A 25,555-nucleotide genomic window follows, 5' to 3' on the forward strand; every position below is an offset into this window, starting at 1 on the left:
AAGATTTTAATTTCTAGTAAAATTATTATGATTTGATGTCAATACTATGAAAGAAAGGAGACAAGAAGATAAGCTGGCTCCAGTTCTACAATAGGGAAATATGTTACGCTTGATGACATGCTTCTTGAATTTAGAGGAAGGTGCATGTTTAACATGTGCATGCCGAAAAAACGTAATAAGTATAGGTTCAAAATGTTTGCTATAATTGATACCCACACATTTTACACGCATCATTTAGAATTGTACGCAGAAACGCAGCCAGATAGACAGTATAAAACAAAATAATTTAACTGCTGCTGTAACAGAAAGAATGGTGCAACATTTATCTCAGTCTGATAGAAACGTTACTATTGATATTTGTTAACCAGTTACTATATTGTAACACATTTACTGAATGAACACCAACTTACAGTAGTAGGAACAATTATGGCTAATAGAAGAGAATTACCTCAGAAACTAAAAAATGTAAAAACCAGACAGGTATATTCTTCAATGTCTGCATATGATGAAAAAATGACGCTTGTTTCTCACGTACCAAAAAAAAATGTTTTGGTCGTTTCTAGTATGCACAGGGATGGCAGAATTGATGAAAGCATTAGTCATCTCTGTAAGCCAGATAAGATTACATTCTACAATTCTACTAAAAGTAGAGTAGATGTAGTAGATTGTATGAGAACATCTTATAATAGAGCAACGGGGACAAGAAGATGGCCAATGGTCATTTTCCATGGCTTGGCTAATATTGCAGCTATAAATGCATTAATTATATACAGATGAAATAATACGAACGCAGAATTTTGGTCTTCTCGGCGATTGTTGCTGAAGTGTTTAGGAATTGCTTTAGTCCAGAAAAATATAAAAATACGAGCGGTAAATATGCGTACACCGAGAACATCACGGTTACATGCTGCAAGATTTTTGCAATTGAGCGAACGACAAGGGATGACCCGGTCCCACGAAAATGGGGACGGTGTAAGTATTGTAAAAAAAGAAAAACTAGGTATTTTTGCCAATTGTGCAAAAACTGGTTATGTATGGAACATATAAAAGCATGTTGTGCTGATTGTGCAGAAACAAAATTATAATTTAACCCCCTCTATTTTCTATTTCCAATTTTAATTTTATATATTCATTTTTTACTTGTGTTACTGTAAGTATATGGAATTATAATGTTTTTTCTTTATATTTTTGTTTTGTATTTAACCGTTCATAATATTTTTTTAATCAATTTTTGTAAAAAGAAAAAAATAATGCTGTTATTTATTTCGCAGTAAACTATACCAATATATACTGATACACATATTATATAAATATACATTTAGGTAGTACATCAGTTTAAGTTTCCTTAAAAATATAAAAAAAAAATCGGTTGCCTGTAAAGTCGGTTTTACGGGCGAAGATTTTACGTGACAACGTCTTTTTCTCGGTATATTATTTATTGATATGAATATTATTAAATTGCACAATAGGAACAAGGAATTGAATGAAAATAAGAATTGCACAAATTTTAACTATAGAAATATATTTTGTTTACTAAAACATTGTACATGTAAACTTAAACTTAACTAATTTCTATTTGAGTGATTTTGTTGAGCATAGGACGATGATAGGAGAAATAGCATCGCACCAGCGGACCGATCATGTTTGAGTGGGAGAGAGACGCAAGGCATTCGCCGGTCCGGCGGGCCTTTCTCTCGTTCGGTGACTCATCGTAACAGACGTGAGCGAGCGTTACACTTTTTCATGAGTGACTCCGAGCCACAACCTAATTTAAAACGTTGTCACGTCAAAATATTTATTGAAAAAACTAATGTTTAAAATTTGGTCCTGATAGACACTACCTGTGATTTATGTTACAAGAAAGTCACTCGTGGAAAGAAGAGATAATAAATAATATCTACAGCTAATGAAAAATACCAAGGAGAGGATGTCTTGATTCCAAAGAACATGTTCTTTATATGGTTTTGAAGTTAGTTTCTTGTGGCATTTTAAAGTAATTACTATTCAAATGGGAATAAGCCACGGCAGTGGCTTCCACTTCGGCAGTGGAAATTGAAATGTCAATAAACGTACTTTAACCTTTAATTGTGGCTTATTCCCCTTTAAATAGTAATAATTTATTCTTTGATTTTAAAAGTTTACAATTTTTTGCCCCTTTGGCTTTTGCAGTGTCAATAAACAAATCCCAAAGCCAACCATTGGAAGTTTGCGGAATTAACTAAGAGTTTCCATGTTTCACGCATGGACAACTACTCTCGTCGAAAATCCATCATCGTTGTATATTTATGCAACGCAAAAAAATAAAAACATTGTTTCAAGTTCTTTGATACGTAATATATTTTTTTTTGGTTTTATTTCTGTTAATATTTTTGTACATTATTTATTTCTAAGTTCGCCGATTAACCTAGTAAATTTATATATTTAACCTTTAGGGTTTCGGTTTAAAACTACTTCTGAGTTTGAAAATTGAAAAGACAAGTATAGAACATTTTTAATAAAAATAATAGCAGCAAAATAAAATTATTTACACGTACCTTTGGAAACTTTCAACCTATATTATTATCTCATATAAAAGAATATATCAGAGTTATTGATAAATAAAAATATAGAGATCAACTCAAAAAATATTGAATTAACATGTGCGCTGTTAGAAGTATAAAAACAAATATTTAAAATTCAAATAAAACTGTGTTCTTTTACATACAAGGCATTTTCAACGATTTTATAAAAATGTGATAGTGCTCTATACGCTTCCATTTTTAATAAATATTTTTAAATATACTGGATGATCGATCATTTACGGAGAAAATCTGTATATTTTTATGCACTTATATTGTTTTTTTAATTGTAACAAAAAAATCATTCTTTATTCTTTTTTCAAGATTTCCCGATTTTTGTTTTCTAAAATGATTTATTAAGTTCGTCGTTTATCTCCAGTTCTAATCATCTTTTTTCGTTTCATAGTATTTTTTATTGTCTACAACATGGTCTTTTCCATTATTAAATAAATAAATAAATAAATAAATAAATATATAAATACTTTATTTTCTTTCTAACGAACAAGTCTATGTAGAATTGGTCATTGGTGTTTTATGCATTTTTTAAAGATTAATAAATAGTTGAATAGATAATCTTGAAATAAAAATTAATTTATATTCCTTGATTTAAAATTATCGTTATCATACCTAGCATATTTAGCACAAAAATAAAGTTAATCCATTCTTAACCGTCTTAAATAAAAAATATATTACAACAATAAAAATATTTATTGTTGCAATTTAATTACAATTACTATAGTTATTAAGCATTCAACATTTTACTTACAGCTTGGTTAATAAATCATCAGAATCCTGAGAATTTATTGAGTTTTCTGACTAGTTGGCTCCGATCCTTACTATTACAGGTATAAAAACATTTTGCATTAAACCATCCAACTTCCAAATTTTTTCTTCTATTTTTAATACATAGCCCATAGCGTTCTTTCAATTTGTAGGATGTATGCAATCTATACTGTTTTGTAATAGGCGCTGATCATAGCTAATTTTAAATGTTAAGTTCTCTCGGTCAACATAACCCTGCATTTGAGACAAAATTAATTCAATTGGATTTAACTCGCAATGGTAAGGTGGATGGTTTTACGATGAAGTTAACACTGCGCTAGAAGAGGTAAACACCAACTATACCATACTGATGGGAGACCTAAACGCAAAAATAGGCCACAAGCATAATGATTCGTAGTTTGTACTTGGACCTCACGGATATGGCGACAGAAACGAAAGTGGTAAAACTCTTATAGAATTTCTTCTGCAACAGAGACTATATGTCATGAACATCCATTTTAAGAAAGTGGACATGGCAATCGCCAAATAGCGTGAACAAGAACGAAATTGACTTTATCTTCACTAACAAAAAAGAAGACGTAACTGTATTAAATCAATTTTTAACCGGAAGTGACCATAGAATGGTTAGAGCGAAGGTAGTCTTGAACGTACAGAAGGAACGAAGAAATATGGTAACAAGGACTAAAAATGTTACGTTCACTGCGATTACTAACATAAGGAATACCTTCCTGCATACCAGGAAGAAATAGATAGAAACCTTTAAAATCACGTGCAAGATAAAACCGATATTGAACAACTTAACGAAATGTTGGTGGACGCTCTAAGGAAGGCACAGAAGAACTTTCAAGTTAAGCAAACAAGAAAAAATGAAAAAGTTACAAAAGGCACAAGGAACATATATCAAAAAAGAAGGGAAATGAAAGATAAGCACACAGTGAACATCGCAGAGCTAAGGAATTTAAATAAAACCATTTCAAAAGCTATTAGGAAAGACATAATGGATTTTAAGACTAAAGAAACAACTAATACCATGGAACAAAATAAAAGCCTTACAGTTCTAAAACGAAAGTTGAAGACAGGAACCAGGAACGTTTATAAGCTAAAAAATAGACAAGGACATGCTGTATATGAACAACAAGAAATTATAAAAATTATCAAAGAGTACTATAGAACATTATATCGTCAAAATGCTCACATTCCAGAGGTGGAAATCCCAGCCATACAAAATCAAGGATCAGAGGAACTTCCAGATATAACCGAAGAGGAAATCGAATTAGCGTTGAAAGGTATGAAGAACAGCAAATCACCTGGAGAAGATGGCATTGTAAGTGAAATGCTAAAATTAGGAGGCGAATGCGTCATAAAAGCTTTAAAAACCCTTTATAATGCCTGCCTCTTTAAAGGAGTTACACAAAAAATGAGATGTAACAGAAATTGGAAACTACAGAACTATCAGCTTGTTATCTCATTTATAGAAGCTCTTTATGAGAATAATTACTAACAGACTGGAACCCAAGCTGGATTTTCACCAACCATTAGAGCAGGCCGGATTTAGGAGTAGCTTTGGAACGAATGACCATCTACAAGTAATAAAATCCTTACTAGAGAAAGTTACAGAATACAACAAGCCATTGATATTAATATTTGTAGACTTTGAGAAAGCGTTTGACTCAGTCTAGCATAGCTCCATATTATGAGCTCTTACAGAGTGCAGTATTTATCATAGGTACACAACTCTCCTTCGGAATATATATAATCGCGCAACAGCTGCAGTTAGAATGTATTATGGTAACACAAATACATTTCCCTTCGAGAGGTGTATTAGGCAAGGAGATACCATATCTTCTAATCTATTCACCGCTTTGTTGCAGAAACAATAGAGAAACAATAATTGGGAGAATATTGGAGTCAACATAAATGGAGAATTTCTAAACAACTTGAGATTTGCAGACGACATAGTCCTTATTGCAGACCGGGTAGATCATGCCCGCCTGCTTCTTCAAGACCTTCAGAGCTTGTGTACACGAGTTGGAGTTAAAATTAATTTCTCCAAAACACAATATATGACCAAGCTAGTACTGGCGAAAAACATCTTAACTAACAGCACGCAAATTGAACAGGTGTACAGCTATAAATATCTGGGTCACGAGATTGAATTAGGAAGAGATAATCAAACAACGGAGCTAAAGAGAAGAATAGGACTGGCATGTGCAGCTTACTGAAAACTGAGAGAAGTCTTTAGATCAGATATTCCCATGTGCTTGAAAAGAAAGGTCTTTGATCAATGTGTACTCCCAGTTCTAACGTATGGAGCAAAAACATTAACCATTACCAAAAAAGTAATCAATAAAATACAAGTGGCACAGAGAGCGATGGAGAGGTCAATGCTGAATATATCCCTCAGATACAGAGTATCAAATATAATAATTAGGAGAAAACTGGTATTACTGACGCAGTTCAAAGGATTACAACATTGAAATGGAACTGAGCCAAGTCATGTTGCCAGATTAAAAGATGGAAGGTGGACGAAGAAAATTCTGGAATAGAAACCTAGACATGATGCAGCACAACTGGATTCAGGGTGCCCAAGATAGAATGCATCAGAATTATTTACGGGAGGCCTATGTCCAGCAGTGGACTCAAAACGGCTGATGATGATGGTAAGGTGGAAGTCTCAAAATAGCAATACCATGAAGTCCCAATTAATCAACAGCATATTGACGATATCTACCACGATGCTCCTTGATTATTGTCATTAGTTCTGTTTTGACCATAATCTTCTGTAAATGAAATACATTTTTCTCGCAGTCAGTAATGCATAATAAATTTTCTATCAGTCAACGCTAAAATGCGTTTAACAAGGCGGCTGTGGTAAGGTACAATATCCAATACATTGAAAGAGCTACTATCTGCAAGCTGGAGAATGTTCACGAACCACTTCTCGAATCATGTGGAGGTTATGTCTTCATAATAGTTTCGAAAACCTGGAATATAAATATAAGAACGAGAACTCTATTTCACAGAACACCAGTATCGCTGCCAACATAAGCGGCAGTTACACGCTGGCCCTTTCCTGACGGCGCTAGCAATCTTGTCAATAAACCTTCAACAAAGGTTTTTTGTGCATACTGCTACTGTTCTATCTTGCCAAACTTTGGTGACTGTATGTATGTCTAGCGTTAACAAAAGTAGAGGTAATAAATTTTTTGTTTTGTGGCACGATACTTATGAATTGAGCGTAGATAATTACTTCGCCAAAAATCGAAAGGGTTTTTGACCTCATGAGCGAACTAGCGAAATTCTTTCATTGCTTATAAAATAAAAAAAAAATCCTTCTGTTATATTCAGTAAAAGCTCTTTAGGAATAAAATTTAGTAATTGTGTAATAATCATCTCCTTTTTGAAGCTGGCAGTGATTGCGTCATTACCAAGAAAAGGTTAAAGTAAACATTCAGAGTCTTAATAGAGTTGCCGTTCCTCTTTTTTGATAACATATCACAGTATTTGTACAGTAAATACGACATTTGTACAGTAAGTCTTTTAATTTTCTCTTTCGATTTCATTTTGACAAGGCCACAATAAAGTAGGTCGTGCAACCTGTCACAGATTCAAACCTCGAATTTGAAAGTTTTCTGTTTTGTTTCTTTTCATGGAAAATGTGTAGCAGTTTAATCAGTTTAATGGTTCCAGTTTTGTAAAAATGTGCCGCTGATTTGTTTCTACCTCAACTATGTTTGTCCCCGGCTGATCAACGTTTCAGACCATACATGTAATCCTTTTTGTTCGTGTGTAGCAGAAATTCTAGTATAATCCAAGTTGTTTAGTGTATATTTTTAAGTGAAATCCAGGTAACTTTTTTGTGATCAAATTTTGAAGTAAAGATAGATATTTTTTTAAGTAATAATTGCTTTCATACAATTTAAAAGTTTTAATAATTAATATTGTAAATCTTATTGTGTGGCTATGCTGTCAATTTTATTTGTTCTCTGTTGTAAGTAAGATACAGATTTTGACAAATGACAGCTAGCCTTATTATATTTGTGAAATTGTTTATATTGTTTTAAGAAAAGGTTCACCTTTATGATATGTTATATATGTGTTATGATATGTGATATATAAACATTTGTAAGTTTTGTAGAAATGGATTTTGTAGAAAGATAGGCCATATGTAAGTTTGTTTTCTCTTTCATTATTTTGATATAAATCCTTGTAATTATATATATTGTAATTACTTTTATATTATCTGCATGTGTAGCTGTTTGTGTTGAGACAACAACAAAGGTTTGATTTATTTCTTTAAATCATTTTTGTTTGTTTATTTTAGAAAAGTCTCTTTACCATTTTTGTAGTTCTAATAATTATTTCAATAGCTACAACTAGTTGTTGTAATCGTTATAATTAGGCACCTAGAAGCGGCGTCCATTTTAAATTGCTAGAGGTCCTTCCTGTTGTTTTTTTTGTCCATTTGTTCCGAGAGATTTATGTAAGAAACCCCTCTATTTCATTTTTTTGTAGTTGCCCCAATCCAACCCCATTGACATTCAACTTATCCACGACCCAGCTCTCCAAACAAACCCTAAGTGCCGTTCGCACAGTTTCGTTTATTTTGCTTGCCCTATCTCCACCCCCAGTAGTTTCTGTTCCCAATTTTCAAACCCCCTATAATTTTACCCTATGTGGTAGGCAAAATATTTCGTTACCATGTTGTTTTTGGTTGTCCCTTTCGCTCACGACTTTTTGTTTCACAAACAAAAATTCTAAAATTGAAGATACAAAATAGATGATTTTTTTTAAGATTTTTAATATAATTTACAAAATTCTCTACTTTCCCAATTAAGAGTTATAGTATGTATCCAAACGTATACATTGTGACTTACAGGTAAAATTGATTAATTAAATTTTTATATGTAAAATAAAATAAAATGGTGATTTCTGTATATAGAATTGGTACTTATTATAAAAACTCATTACAAACTTTTATTTATTTATTATGAAATGCCAAAAAACAGTTTTTATTCTTTCGCAAACATAAGTGAATGTTACATTTGACACACATAATACGACTTTGTTCTCTACAACCAGGATTTTTACATCTTGATGCATAGGAATTTCCGTCAACAGAAGGTAAGTGTCCTGTGTTATCATATCTGACATCTGGAATTGGTCTGGTTTCAGACTTGGCCTTTTTGGGTGTCGAAGAAGTATTTTCAGAATCTTGCTCTGATAGCGGTCGTCCTCTTCTTTTATTATTGCATGTGTTAACTTTTATTAGAGCTTCTGCTATGTAAGCTCTAAAGGCCCATAAATCTAAAATTTCATTTTTTCGAATCCCAAGTGCTGTGGCTTTGCTTTTATATTCTAGCCATGCATTACAACAAGCAAGGTCTATTCCGTGTGCAAACATTCGAAGTGTCCATTTTCGTGACCGTATAAAAGTTCGATATAATGTTAACAAAAAATCTAATTTATCAACACCACCCATAGATGAATTATAAGTCTTTACGACTTCTGGTCTAGGGACATCAATATATTTTTTTTGTATTTTATCCCATCGCCTGCAGGTGTCTGGTGTCCCTTTACCTATATAATTAGATGCCAACACAACACTTTTATTGTCATACCATTTTGTTAAAATTACTTGACCATCTTTACTAATCAGTTCTTCAATAGTTCCTCTGCCTCTCTGTTTCATAAAATGGTGGTTTGTGGAATCTATCAACGCGAGCTGTGCAGCATGCATAAATGTGGTTATTTCGTAAATATTGAAGAATATTGTAATTAGAAAAATAATTATACTCGTATAATTATAATAAAGGTCTTCAATATCACTCAAATCATCAATCCATCTAATATTCTCCTCTTCATCACTAAGTCATTCGATGTCCGAAAGACCCTTCTCCATTTCTTCCAATAGCTCTTGTGTTGTCAAGGGTTTCTTTAGATTACGTTTGGTACTCTAAAATACAAAATATACTTTGAGAAATTGAGAAAAAATAATAAATAGATTTTACTTACCCTGACTTTTTCACCTTTTCGTTCACACTGTGTCCAATTGAATACAACAAATTATAACATCAATTGTCTATTATTTCACACTGTATGCAATTGAATACATCAACTTCAGATACTAATAATCGTATTACTGTTAATTACCTAAATTATCCAACTGAATATTAGCATAAAGATAATCTTTCTCAACAATACACAACATTCAGTACATTTTATATTGACATAGGTTATGTCCAGTTGATAATTTAGGAAGTGATGTAATGAGATCGCGAAGTCACTATAGCAACCTCTCTCAATACTTGTTTTCTAAGTTTATCTACTTAACCATATATGGCAACACATATCGTATATGGAAAATTAAATACTACTGATATTGAATATATCAGGAATAAAGGGAAAATTTCCGCTAAATTTGTACGTAGAGGTATACGAATTTGATGTATTCAATTGAATACACTATGAGCGAAAGGGATAATTTGTGTTGCTGTATTTATCAGTGTCTAGAAAAATTTTATAGCGTTCTATTATAACCCAAAAAAGAAGAACTCAGCTAAATATTATAACATGTCGTAAAAAATTCGATTGAAATAATACAGCTATTAATGTTAAATGAATATGTGTACATTAGACTATTAACTTTAAGCCACATGATTGCCATTACTAGTAGTCGGTTTTCGTGACATCAATAGACAACGTATTGACCACAAAATAAAATATACATCAAACCTTTTATTAGGAAAATTTATAGGTGTAATTTTGTATTTTCTTGAGGACTAATGACATGCTAACTACGAAAATCGAAAGCTTTTAATGTTGGGTGGAAAATGAAAGTAGCATCGGTAATTTTCTATTTCCAATTTTTGAAAACATTCTATTTCAGGCATTGATTTATGTGGAACCAGTAAAAATAATATTTAAATAGATTTGATTTTATATTAGGATTTAGATGCTGTATATTACGATTTAAAATATCGATTGCTTAAGTGCAAAACGTCGTAACCCACAAATATTTGAAAAATTCGATTTTAGCGCCATTTGAATCATCCGCCCTACTTGCACATTGTCACACATCATCGTAAGCCACAGCCACTTAGAAAATGCATTTTGCAAGATGCAAGAAAAAAGTCTGGAAGAAAATATTTCTAAGTACTCTAGGAATGAAAGAAAGATCAGTTAGAGATTGGGTCATGAATGAAACTATCCATGGGATGCCAAAATGTAAAGAAATAAAAAAAAAGCAAACCAATGAACAGCAAAAGAACAACGAACGAAAAGACTTGATGATAGAATTTATAAACTCAATCCCAATATATATATATATATATATATATATATATATATATATATATATATATATATATATATATATATATATATATATATACAAGGATTTCCACAGTTTTCACTGTATCCCTTCACTCAACCGTTTTCTCCAATTTTTCCTGTTTAGCCAGTCCCCTTCCTGTAAGTTTCTTCTACTCATTGCTTCGTCCACCTCATCTCTGAAAGATCTTCGGGGTCTGCCTCTCTTTCTTCTTCCTAACGGGCTCCACTCTGTTATTCTATTTATCCACCGATTTTGGTCTGCTCTTCTGACATGTCCGTACCAGGTTAACCTCTTCTGTTCGATGTAGTCTATTATGTCGGAGTTCATGCCCATTCTCCTCTTAATCTCCATGTTATTTATCCTATCTCTTCTTGTTACTCTGCAGCTTCTCCTTAGAAATTCCATCTCTGTTGCTCTTATTTTGTTTTTGGTTTTCTTATTTATTGTCCAATTTTCACACCCATAAGTGAGGATACTTCTTCTCATGGTATTATATATTTTTTTCTTTGTTTTCATGCTGATGTTCTTATCCCATAGTACCGGGTTTAATTTTTGTATGCAGTCTCTTGTTTGTCCTAGTCTATTTTTTATATCTTCCTCCGTTGTTCCTTTGTTTGATATTATGAAACCTAAATACTTATACTTGTCTGTTCCTTTGATTTGTTTACCTTCGTCTATTTCCAGCTGTTTTATTTCTGTATTCTCCGTTGTTAGGTATTCAGTTTTCTTTAGGTTTATTTCCATCCCATTCTTTGTATATTCCTGCTCCAGTTTTCTCATCATAAAACTGAGGTCATCCTCGTCTTGTGCGATCACTATTTGGTCGTCGGCAAAACTTAGCGTATATCCCAAAATTACCATCAAATTACTGCAGAGCAAATACTAAAAAATTATAGTTGCAGGAATCGTTCAAAAATAAAACGGAGGTCTACGATTTATATAAAAGACACTGTGAGGAACAACTAAGGTTACCACTGTCTATCTGTGCCTTCATGGCAACATTGACTTGAATGAATATTTCTATTCATCAACCAAAAAAGGATCAGTGCGATATTTGTTGTTCTTACAAAGTAGAGCAAATATCTGAAGAAGAGTACAGGCATTACATAAAAAGAAAAGAACTTGCCAGAAGTGAGAGGGGAAAGGATAAGGAATCTGTGTCCAATGTTGTATGCCAGCAAACTTTATTTCAGAAGCAAATTGCAAGTGCACAATTTTTCTATTTATAATTTAAATGATCATAATTGTGTAAATTACTGCTGGAACGAACCAGAAGGCGAACTTGTATCAACGGCATTCACTACCTGTATAATAAAGCACTTAGAGGAATTTTGCCTTGTCGAGAAAAAACCGGTGATAATTTATTTAGACGGATGTGGCTACCAAAATCGGAATGTTGTACTGGCAAACGCACTTCTTAATTTTGCAGTGGAACATGGTGTGACCATTTTCCAAAAATTTTTGGAAAAAGGTCACACCCAAATGGAAGTTGATTCCGCTCACGGTTTGATAGAAAGGAAGTTAAAAGGACGAGAAATTCATCTTCCAAGTCAATACCCCATTTTCATAAGAGAATCTAGAAAAAATCCTTCCCCTTTTTTAGTTCACTATCTAACCCACGAGTTCTTTATCAACTTTGATATTAGAGATACTTTCAGATATCCACCTATTAGACCTGGCCGAAAAACCGGTGATCCTACTGCTAATGATCTGAAATGTCTGCGGTGTGGCCCAGATGGCATTATCTGTTATAAAACGGACTACGAACAAGAAAATTATACACCACTTCCGCAAAGTCCAAATAATTGTTCAATTGGACCCTTCATCAAACAACAATTATATAAACGTAGGATTTCCATAACTAAGCAAAAATATGATCATCTGCAAGAACTGACACAAGTTTTACCATTGGAGGTAAAGAAGTTTTACGACGACCTTCCTTTCTGCACCCAAAAGAAAGATAAATAATTTTTATTTGTTTTAATATGAAAATAATGTTAATTTGTAATAGGTAGGATTATAATCTCTGTTTTCGTATATTTTAGAATAATGATAAGTTGATAAGTGCTTAGAAAGTATTATTTATAAGGTCGTATACCACAATCAATTTGAGTACCAAATGTCGTAACCCACTACGTTTTTGAAAACAAAAGTCAAAATTATACATGATTACGAAAAATGTTAGAAAATGATTAAACTGAAACATAAAATCATCAAAATCAATTGCATATAAAGTTTTCATACAACCAGAAAGTTTTTTGTTTGCCCTGAACAATTGTGGTTATTGGGGATACGACGTTTTGCACTTAAGCAATCGATATTTAGTTATATTTGGCTGTGTATACCAATATTCCGAAGCATTTGATATAATTATATTTTAAGAGATTAATCATAAATAAAGCTCGTAATATTGCACATTTTGTATCTTTTTTTCGTAAATTTCTCTATTTGTGCCTTTTTAGAAAAATCTTATGCTACTATCGACGATATTATTTATAATAGTGCCTAATTTTTTATTAAAAAAGTGTGTCTGTACCCTTGTAATTCCATTTGTTATATTGTTTAATAGATCTCTGGAAACGTCTTAGTTTTCTTCATGGAAAGAAAGTTATGTTGTTCCTATATTTAAAATGATCAGAAAAACAACATTGAAAATTATCGGAGCATTTGTATATAATTTGCAATCCCTAAGCTCTTCGACTGTCTTATAGCAAAGCACCATTCTTGGTCTCAATCACAACATGGTTTTCATAGCAAAAAAATTCACTGCAACAAACTTAGTTTACTATCAGTCAGATATATTATCTCATATGAAAGACCGTAAACAGGTGGTTGCCAGATACATAGATTTTTTCAAGGCATTTGATCGTGTAGATCACCAAATACTTTTGGGCAAATTAATTAATGTAGGCTTTCATGTCATTAAATGGATTAAAAACTCTACATCTTGGAGTACTCAAAGAGACAAGATATGTTTTCATCTGTCTGACAGTATCTCAGTAACATCTGGAGTTTCTCAAGAAAGCCACACTTTACACTTCTTTTTAATATCTTCGTTAACGACGTTACTTCCTGTTTCCTAAATAGCAAATGTTTATTGTTTGCAGATGACTTGAAATTTTAGAAAGTTATAGATAGCTTAAAAAATTAAGCCTTGTTACAAGATGACTAGCACTTACAAAATTGATGCAATCAGAAAAAAATCCACTTTCATTTAAAAAAATGTTGTTATATAAGTTTTTTTTGGAAAGTCAATAGAATTGGAACAAGCTATACTATTAATAATCAGCCACTGGTTGTACACAACAACAGCCACAACAAGTTTTACGTCACCATAATTTTTTCAATATTCTTTTCCAAAGAACAACCTATGTTCCTTTCATACATAACATATGTCACAACCCATTGAATAGATACATAGGGCTATTAAATGTTCTCGATTTTGATATTTTCAATATAACTTTATAACTCAGTTAAAAAGATCTCTTGCTTTGTGATATGTACATTGGGATTGTTGAATTTTGTTTGTTTTTTTTTAATATGAAAGATATAGGTATATTCTTATTTTTTAAACTTTTTATTATTGATTTTATATTATAAGTAATTTCAAGTTTTAAATCTTGACTTCGATATTGTATATTGCAATTTAAACTGTTAATGGGGATATATCGTGTATTAAATAAATAATAAAAAAATAGTGTTACTAAATATTTCTATAATAATATTTTGGGTCAATAATACAATATGAATGGTATATTTTTAATAGATTTCTACAAAAATCTACCGGATCGAGACTTGAGACCTAGCAATTGGAAAATTCCTAACATTTTTTCATTGTTTAAAAAACAACTATCAGTTGTACAGTCGGTTACTATATTAGAGTCTAATTTTGTTATATATGCCGAATATGCAGGGTGTAATGGGATCACTACTTAATCCAACCCTTATATTTTAACTCAACAATCTAGCAATAATTCCTCCTTCTGATTATAACCACACTCCTAAAGATATACAGACATTTTTGGACTTGCAAACAAAAATCGCTTTCTTTTACCGATTTATGCCTGGCGAGAATGGACGTCTTTTGCACACCTCTCTCATTTTGGTGCTTATACAGAAGAGATGCTCTTTTCGTACCTCTCTCTGAGTGCGCTTCCGTAGATAACAGACGTGGTTTTCCTTTTTCTGAGGTAGCTTCTCGTAAATATCAGACGCCTTTCGGTCGCTATCTGATTTTGATATTGGTACCGAATAGACGTGCTTTTTCGGTCTCTTTTTTAACTGTTAACTTCCAGAGATAACAGTCGTACTTTCCGCCGATCCTAAAAAACGCACATTTCTTATTATTTTTTCATAAGGATTGTCTATATTTACTAAAGGCGCTCTCTTTTTTTTTCTCTCAACGCAATATGCTTGATCTAAAATACGTACTGCTTTGCAGAAATGTCTTGTTACATAACCAATTGGTTTTATGCGATGAGAGTTCAAGCCTTGTCTATATTGTTATTAAATCAAATGTCACATTCATAGGCTTCATTCTGACTAATAATTAATAAACGACATGCCTTCACAGAATTTGTTAACTTAAAAGAGACTTTTTATCAGTCCGATTCTAGCTGCTGTTTCATTTTTTTAAACAGTAGCACAAAAACAGCTTTAGTACTTTAGTATAAATCAAAGTCGCTCTTATATATTATATGTAAAGCCAGGATATTATACGTTAATAATATAGTTTATATCGTCTTCATACTATATATATATATAAATATATATATATATATATATATATATATATATATATATATATATATATATATATATATATATATATAGAAAGTGTTGTCCAACGTATTGTACAAAAGACTCCTCCCCTACGCCGAACAAATAGTGGGAGGATATCAGTGCGGTTTCCGTCCTAATAAATCAACAACGGACCAGATATTTACAGTGAGGCAGATCCTTGAAAAAACCCTAGAGTTCGGCGTCGACACCCACCACATATTTGTTGACTTCAAAGCCGCATACGACTCCGTTAATAGAAATAAACTTCTATTTGCTATGGAAGAATTTCGCCTTCCGTTTGATCTTGTCCGGTTAACCGAACTTATACTCACAGCTGCAGAGAGCATGGTAAAAATCCAAAACGATCTCTCAAGACCCTTCCATTGCAAAAATGGACTAAGACAGGGTGATGGAATATCGTGTCTCTTATTTAACCTGGCATTAGAAAAAAAAATTCGAGAGTCGCAGATTAACAAATCAGTACAAATTGTCGGATACGCAGATGACATAGACATCATAGGTAGGTCCACAGAATCTCTGACTGAAGCATTTCGGTCGTTAAGAGCATCTGCACACAGAATGGGACGAAATATAAATGTTCAAAAGACCAAACATATGTGTTGCACTAGGACAAGCAATCCGACACCTACACGAATAATAATTGATGACCTACAACTGAAAGGTGTTGACACCTTCATATACTTAGGGTCGCTGCTAACCAAAGATAACAACGTCAGTGAAGAAATCAAAAGAAGAATAGTGCTCGCCAATAAGTGTTACTATGGCTTAAGAAGACAAATGGCCTCAAAAATGCCTAGAAAAATTAAACTGACTGTATACAAAACATCAATAAGACCAGTGCTAACATATGGTTCAGAAACTTGGACATTAACACGGAATGACCAAGAATTACTCAAACGTTTTGAGCGAAAAATACTAAGACGAATATATGGAGGCATAAAAGAACAAGGTTTGTGGCGCAGGTGTTACAATTTTGAGTTGTATAGAAGATTTGGAGAACCTGACGTTGTAAAATTCATTAAGGTAGCACGCCTCAGATGGATAGGTCATGTAATCAGACGAGAGGAAGATGCCATAGTCAGAAAAGTTTTTGACCGAAGAGGGCCGATCGGACAACGAAGAAGAGGAAGACCGAGACTTAGGTACGAAGACAACCTAGAAAATGATTTGAAGTCTATTGGAATTAGAGCATGGAGAAGAGTTGCCAGAGACAGGGGCGAATGGAGGATTGTTCTGAAGAAGGCTTTGGCTCATAAAGAGCTGTAACGCCACTGATGATGATGATGATGATATATATATATATATATATATATATATATATATATATATATATATATATATATATATATATATATAATATAAGATTTCTCTCATAAACCATAGAAATTCCGAAAACAATCAACTCACCGACTTAATTTAAAATAATTACTAAAATATGTAGAAAATCCATTAAACAAACAGCGAAAAAGAAGTAACTTTAAAACTTGCCATAAAACCGATGTTTTTCCATGATCTAATCAGACCTCCAGTACTTTCCTAGCATCCTGCCACACGTGACTTGAATCCGAGATACGCGCGGTAACTGTTATTATTATTACGATTACGACCATTGGTATTACTCACCGTGATTAAAGTCTCCTCCAAGAACTGATATCCCGTTGGAATCTATGTTTCGTACGTGTCTGCCTGTAATAGAGAAAAATTGTTAGTAAAATGGCCTAGAAAAGCTTACGGGAGGAAAAGGTAAGTTCGGCATGAAAATTAAGTACTTTCATAAAACGTAGTAGTTAGTGTGCCTCTATAAAATATTGTTCTTGAGACATGATTAGAAGAAGAATTATTACAAAAAAACTAGTTAAGTCTTGTTTTGTAAAGTCTTTATATCATTCTCAATATTGTTTTATTTATTGACAGGGTTACTCCGATGTTACAAAAATGATAAGGTTTACAAGAAATATTAAATATTACGAATATATTAATTATAAATAAAATCATATACACATTTAAATGTAGTGGAAATTTTATCTTTTGACGTGACAACGTCTTAAATTAGGTTGTGGCTCGGAGTCACTCATGAAAAAGTGTAACGCCCGCTCACGTCTGTTACGATGAGTCACCGAACGAGAGAGAGGCCCGCCGGACCGGCGAATGCCTTGCGTCTCTCTCCCACTCAAACATGATCGGTCCGCTGCGCGCGCAGCACTAGAGAATTAGGCGCGTTGAATCAGTGCGTGCTTGTGTCTCTGTCTTTCTCGAGCGTTCTTGGCGTTGGAAAACCGAGAAAGCGTCATAATACAAGTTCACACGTGTGGTTAAAGTATCGTCAGCTGTGTCTGTAGTGAAAATGTGGAGTGCTTAGATTCGTCATTTACAACAATAAAGGTAAATAATTGTACACTAATATTTCATTATCGTAAACTATGATTGATTGATTAATTGTTAGATTGACACAAAAGTTGAGAAACTGAGTTTATAGGTTATGTCATACTATTGACAAATGTTGATAGTGTTAAGTAAATTATTAGTTTAAATCAATCGTAATTCAGTCGATTGAGAAGAAACAGCGCGTTTCAACTGCAAACAACTATTGTGCAATTTAATATTATTAATATCAATAAATATTCTACCGAGAAAAAGACGTTGTCACGTAAAATCTTCGCCCGTAAAACCGACTTTACAGGCAACCGATTTTTTTATTTATTTAAAAATTTTGACTATTTGACTATAAAATGCCTAGAAACTCCAAGCAGATTCTGTTATTGTTCTGTTAGAGTTGGTCAACTTCAACATGCGGGACAGAGAGCAGCGAAAAAATAGTTTAATTAATAAAAAGGTATACATCCTACTATACAGTCTCTGACACTGTAAGTTGGTACATTGGCGAGGTCTAGAAAAAGTTATCTTTATCTGTTTGATAACAGTTATTATCTAAATTACGAAAATGGACTCACAAAGCCGTTGAAAAACTATTGGCGCAGCTATCTTGCTTTTATACAGTAAGATTCAGGTATATTCGATGGAAATTAAATCTAAAAATAAAAAATTACTACCGGACACCAGTTAGATTAACCCTTGTTCAACCCCAATCACTAGAACAAATATTAGTCAAAATAATGTAATAAGTCTGTATGATGAATAGTTCTGTTGTATTTGATAATCGGAAGAACACCCGTATCCAAAGTTTTGTTTAATCCCTAATCATACTAAAATATTAAACTTTAGTACTCTATTAACACCGGATTGTGTTAATAGAAAACCAAAATCGATCTGCTTCTGATGTTTTTCGGATAGGTCATCCAGTGGCTTTTAAATTAACAAATCCAATTTAAGTGGAGCTTGCTTTAGTCACCCAATTTATTCAATAAAGACTAAAATGCTACGAATCTAGATGTTTACTTAAAACCGGCAGGTACACGGTTATTGCCAAAGAACCCTTTTGTAAAACAAAAGACTTTAGTTCAAAAGACCGGTACAAAAATAAATATGAACGAGAAAATGCTTTTTTATATAGACTTTAAACATTCTTACGACAATTACCAAGTCGTATCTGAAACAAATTGATCAATATGATTATCATCCAGCCTTCATTTATCACGTCCACTGCTGGACATAGGCCTCCCTTAGACTTCTCCATTCTTTACGATTTTGTGCTCTTTGTTGCTATTTTTTGGTGATATGCCTGATGTCGTCAGTCCTCTACTACGTTTGTCTGCCCTTGTCCTCCAACGTATATATATCTTCACCAGTTCTACCACTTTATCTTAAATAGTTAAATGGCTATTGGGTTAGGTTAGGTAAGGTTAGGTTAGGTTAGGTTAATATTCCGTCGAGCTTGTGTTGTATCCCAACGCAAGTCCAAACGAGATAAAAAAACGGGCGTGGCAGTCCAGTGGGACTGCCGGTAGAAGTTATACTTCTATACACGCGTTCGCCGTTAAAAATTTATATAGGAGTCAATCTGCACAATCATTACATATGTAATGCTATAGGTAAGAGAGAGCAGAAAGAGAAAAATAATTAGTTATATAGATATATGGTGCATCGTTTGCTGTATATAAACATTTGACCTGTAATAGGAGTATAGTAAATGAAGAATTGTATCAATATTTTAATGAAAATATATATTTTTTATTTTTATATATGTATAAAAGGAGTTGAATGCAAAAAAATTTTTACACATACTCTGTAGTAAAATTCATTGTTTATTTTGTTATTAATATAAAAATTACAATACAATAAATACACTGCAACATAATTCAATATAATAATACAATATAAATTAAAATGTAATATTTATAAGTATTTAAAACTGCCAATATACATAACTTACTTTACGAAGATAAAAATAAAAAACCCACAACTCGGATTATGTTGTAAATTTTCATTTTATTTTAAAATTTATGTTTTTTGCCCATATTACATATATTTAATAAGATTAACGTGAGGTTTTTAAATATTTCAAAAATAAAAAAGGGAATTCATAATTGGGATTCGAACTCACAACCAACAGCGTATGAACCAAACACGTAAAGGATTTGCCAATTAGACATCACACTAACGGATTTCAAAATTGACAGTTCTCGGTAAAAAAGTGATTATTTTGAAATACAAAAGCCTAAAATAATTATAAACGTTTAATTTTAAATAATACAAAACATATCACATAAATAATACTATTAATATATATTATATTATATATAATATTATTATATATTTATATACAATATTATATATTATATAATATATATAATATTAAATACAAAAGGAACATTTTTATTCTCGAGAGAGGAAGAGAGAGAAAATATATTTTATGTCTCTCTCTTACTCATTATCTTACATATGTAATGGTTTCACAGATTCACTCTCATGCAAATTTCCAACGCCGACCGTGCGTATAGAAGTATAACTTCAAAAAACGAGAACTGGTATTTTCCGAAATTTTCGGAACTGGCACAAAAAAAACTGCTCGGTCCAATTATTGAATGATTAAAAGTATTTTACAATCCAATAACATGGTATACATTTCAAAATATTTTAAACAAATTATATTTCAGTCGCAAAGTGCAACATGTTGCAGGTTCAAGAATGCTGCTATTTTTTTGAATAAACAAACTAGTGATTTTTTAGGCAATGATAAAGTTTGCTTAATAGTCACGGTTGTTCTATTTGGGATTGCAAAAGTTTATCGAAATTGTGAATGTTATGTTATATCAACGTAGATTAGGGAAGGTTATTAATGTAAACCTCAGGCAAATAAGGAATGATGTAAATAGGAAATTAGTAGTTACTGAAGAATATATTATTTAACCAAATGAACATGGTACTGTGACCAAAAGATGACCGCATATCACAATAAAAAATGTAACATCAAGAATTATGTGAAATATTGCCCTTCTTATTGAACAACCTCAAAACTGTATATTATATAACCCTAAACGAAATGTTGTTTCGTATTGGCAAAAACTAACAAGAGGATAATACCGCAAAAACTACATAATCTCGAGAAACAATACACTGCCATGCCATAAAAGGAATAAAAAAACGCATTTTCCCAACTAGCACATTTCGGAAAAACCCCTCTAAAAAAATCGTATATTTCACCGATAACCCTTATCGCCGGCATTTTAGTACCCACTTAATTTTTACGACGGACCCCATATTTCTTGTTTCGGATTCTCGAAGCCATTTTACTTACAATTTTTCTGAATTAGGCACTGACAGGTTGGAAACGTAGATTTTAGATCGGAGAGACAACGCCATATCGGAAGTTTTCTTTCAATTATGTTATTTGCAACGATTTTAAAAGTTTTATTAGAAAATTCTCATTTTGTTGTAAAGCAGTTTCCATGCAATTTCTATTGCGACCAGAAAAAATAGTACCGATAATTTTTGACGAAAATCGAGACTTTTATAAACAAGTTCAAAATTTTCATGGTTAAGCCTTTTTTGTAATTTGACTAGTCATAGTTATATTTGTAAGGTCAAAGAAGTCTTGCATAAAGAGGTTGTAATCTTCTACCTAAATATGTTATATTATGCTTTTCCAAATCGGGTTTAGTGTCTCAAAATAAACCTGGACAAGAAGAGCTTCAAATTAACCGTACTGGACTACCATGGCATGGTTCATTTAAATAATTGCCGATAAACATCAGCAATCATCATCATCCTCATCTATTAGCCTACATTTGACTACTGCTAAACGTAGGCCTCCCCTGAAATTTTCAACCTATTTCTATTGTGAGCTTCTTGCATTAAATTTGTAGTGATGCAATAGATATCATCCATGCATCTAGTCGGTGGTCGTCCTCGGCTTCGATATGCCTCTTGTCTTTGTCTTGGCTATTATGTAATGTAATGGCTATTCTTTCAACGCAACCGTGATTCCTCTTCCTCTTTATCTTTAATACCTGAGATTGATCTTACCATAGTGTGTTGTGTAACTCTTATTTTATTTAATTTTCCTTTTAACAGGGTTAGTCTTTCTGCATTTTATGTAAGAACCGGTAAAACAAATTGGTTAAAAACCCTTATTTTGAAACAAACTGGAATATTGGAATTAAAAAAGTTGTTTAATATATTAAAGGCAGCTATTCTTCTTTGTCTTTCAGTTGTTTGATTATTTCTTCCTAACCGAATCTCATGCCCTAGATTCTAGATATTTGTAAGATATTACTTAGTGAGTCTATGACTTTTAGTCGCTGACTACAAGATTGGTCATAAATTTTGTCTTTGAGCTATTTACTTTTGACCAATTGTTTTTAATGCTTCATAGAGCGTTTAAGCATTTTTGTAGCTTTATCAACGTTTCTTTTTCCTAAAGTTCCATCTTTTATTGAAGGTTGGAAATCATCGTGGCTATGTGGACCCTGTTGATTGCCTTACTAAATAGTTCTACACTACTGCATTCAAACTATTCCCTTAAGTTCTTAAGCGACGATTTTCTTCGTCTTCCCACATTTTGCTTTCCTCAAATTTTGCCTTGAATAATAAGCTGCAATAATAAGTATCTTCGCCCTCTCAAAACATGGCCTAAGTACTCAAGTTTTTTTCTTTTGATAGTCAATATTATTTCAGCTTCATTTCCTATTCTTCTAGTAATTTCTGTGTTTGACCTTCTTCGAGTCCATGATATTCGTCTTCGGATTCGGGTTCTTCTGTAACCCTTAAATTTAAAGGCATTCAACTTATTTAGAAGCACTTGTTTAATTGTCCATGCTTCCAAGCCATAAAGAAGAGTAGTGAATACGTAATACCAAAGCAATCTTAGGCGTATTCCTAACCTTATATCCCGATAACAAAGAAGTTATTTGTAAGTTTAATTAATGATGCACGTGCTGTTTCAATAAGTATCTTAATTTCTTTTCTTTAGTTTACATTTGTTGATATTATTTATGTTCCTAAGTATTTGTAGGTGTCCACACTCTCAATTACAGTATCCTCAACAATCAATTAGATGTTTGCATCTGCTGATTTAGTCATAATTATGCATTTAGTTTTTTTTTTAATTCATCCCAGTCCCTAATCATCATAGCATTCAATAAGTCGTTGCATTACGTTCTGTAAATCATTGTTGTTATCCGTCATTATTACTAATATGACATAAGAAAACATAAGAAAAATAACGGCCCCAAGTTGCTCCGTTGGGGGATGCAAGATATAGCCTAAAATTTATCTGAAAAACAACTACCAATTTTGACTCCTGAAATCTTAAACCCACATACGGTTTTATAAATGAACTATCATCTTGTGAAAAGCCAAATTCATTCAATCTCAATAAAAGAATGCCATGGTCAACCATATCAAAAGCCTTTGAGCAGAAGGTTTGTTTACAAGCCGTTTTGTTTTTATATTCATGAATAATTTGTATGTATGGGAGAGCAAACTAATAGATCTGTAGTTCTTTAGATCTCAAAAGTCACCTTTTTTGTGAATTATGTTTATTATTGCATTAATCCTTTGGAAGTCGTTTACGTCACTTGTTAACCAAACATTAAACATCTTTGTCAACACATTTATTATTCTTTCTCCATCTTCTTTGATTTGTTATATGACTATCCCATCTTCTCTATGCGATTTATTGTGTTTATCTTTTTATTTCCTCTGTTGTGATATCCGAGATGTCCTTTGGGCCTACATTTTGGACTTTTGGCATTTGACTGTTATCAGAATCTGGAAGTTCTTATCGTTTATACAATTCTGAGTAAAAATCTGAAGTAATTTTTTGAAATATTTTTCTTATTTGTATTAGTTTCTACCCTTTTATTTATAAGTTTGCAAATATTTTGCAAAGGATTGATACTTCTATGGAAGGTTGTAAATTAAACTTTTACTCTAATACTTTTTCTATAATTTTTTGATTTATTTTTTGCAATTTTTTTCACTCTTATCTTCCTTGTTCTATTTTTTTTTAATTGTTATAATATATTTAGGTATTTTAAATATAGTTTCCTTTTATGATTTTTCAGATCATTTTTATGACCGACAGTCAATATTCGGGCATGTAGTAATAAATTCAATTATGTCATCTATTACTTTTTTCACTGGGTATTTAAATAAATATTACTTAGATATAACTAGTAAGACCTACAGTTCTATTTCAATATCGTTTAAGACTATTACTCTCTTTTGTCTTGCAAAATTCCTGTTAGAGTTCATTAAAACAGAGACTTGATATAAAAATCAGATGATTTATTAAAATATAATTCTCTTACTTAAAAATATTTAACATTAAAGTAAGTTACTCGAGTTAAATTAGGATCTCAACAGACGAAGAAAAAGAGAGCAAGGGAAATGGCAGTAAATTATGCAGTGCCATAGGCGTACCAAAGTTGTATAGTAAATAATTTGGAAAGATACGTTGTATTATAGCATCTTTCCAAATTTTATCTACTTTTATTTTTATCTACCAGCGTAAGATATATACTGAATCAATTGAAGGGGTGAGTGGATAAAGGAAGTAAGTAACAAAAATAAGTTTTTGAGAAATTTAACTCCAAAGTTTTATTGCTGGAACTTTTTTATTAATCAATTTTTTAAACCGATTTTTTTTATTCTCACAGGTAGGATATGTATAAATTATATTGTAAAAACAAAAATCCCTCCGATTTTTAAAAACTTATTTGAAAAATATATATTTGTACTTACCTCTTTTATCCAAAAACTTTTTTGTGTTAGAAATTATGTCTATGCCAAAATGAAGGGGGTATGTGGACTTACCTCCTTTATCTAGGATAAATATTTGCATTTTCTTTTGAATAAGAGGTATAACCAGGAAAAAAATAACATGGATGTCAGGTAAACACTTATATTTATGGTTTTACAAAAGACTGTTAAACACTGAATTTCTAAGCAGCTTTTGAATCAGTCTAAGGATATTGTACCACCTTCTTAAAATTTTTGTTGCGCTATGATGTTTGCTTAAGGATCCAGTATTTTGGATATGACTTGGAATGTTGAATTCTTCAGGTAGAAGGGATGGGAAATTTTTCTGCTTGAGGATATATACCATTTTGAAAGGTGTGTAGTAATCGTAAGACTTCTTGAAAAGGTATGATCCAAAGATATCTACGCGAATCCACTGTATTCCAATTTTGAAATTAACCTTTTCATTAAGAAGATCTTTTTTCTATTCATTAGTTTTATGGTTTTCATAATATTTTCCGTGATGTTGCATGTCTATCACCATATTTTTCTTGGTTGAAGAAACAATCACATGACGATATTTATCAGGGATGTAAATGTTTTGATGTTTCTTTAGTCGTTTCTCAATACGTCCAAATGCTCTATCTGAGTCATAAGTACGAGTGTCCTACCTCTGGAAACTTGTGCTCAATCGTTTTAAAGATGCCTTTGCCCACAAGATACTGAAACAAATATACCATCAAAAATTTTTTATTTTGCCCGGCACACGAGTCCGTCCACAAAACTAGATGATATTTTCCTTTGAAGGCTAGATCCACTTCGATTATTCGTAGAAAACAACTAAAAATTTCCGAGCTACCTCTGGAAGCCTGATTTTCGGTCCGGTGTGCAGAAAACGGTTTTTTCCACATTTTTGGTTATTATGTGGATTTCT

General features: G+C 32.2%; 1 protein-coding gene across 2 annotated transcripts in view; it reads right to left on the bottom strand.

Annotated features, from left to right (window-relative positions):
• Positions 1-25,555, bottom strand: part of LOC140435294 (neurotrimin-like) — a 635,066-nt gene that overhangs the window by 306,784 nt on the left and 302,727 nt on the right. For both annotated transcript variants that reach the window (XM_072524122.1, XM_072524121.1), the window contains exon 2: positions 17,104-17,166. In XM_072524122.1, coding sequence (XP_072380223.1) covers positions 17,104-17,166 — 63 coding nt within the window. The remainder of the gene's footprint in view (positions 1-17,103; positions 17,167-25,555) is intronic.

Source organism: Diabrotica undecimpunctata, chromosome 2, assembly GCF_040954645.1.
Source record: "Diabrotica undecimpunctata isolate CICGRU chromosome 2, icDiaUnde3, whole genome shotgun sequence".
In the NCBI taxonomy this organism is placed as follows: Eukaryota; Metazoa; Arthropoda; class Insecta; order Coleoptera; family Chrysomelidae; genus Diabrotica; species Diabrotica undecimpunctata.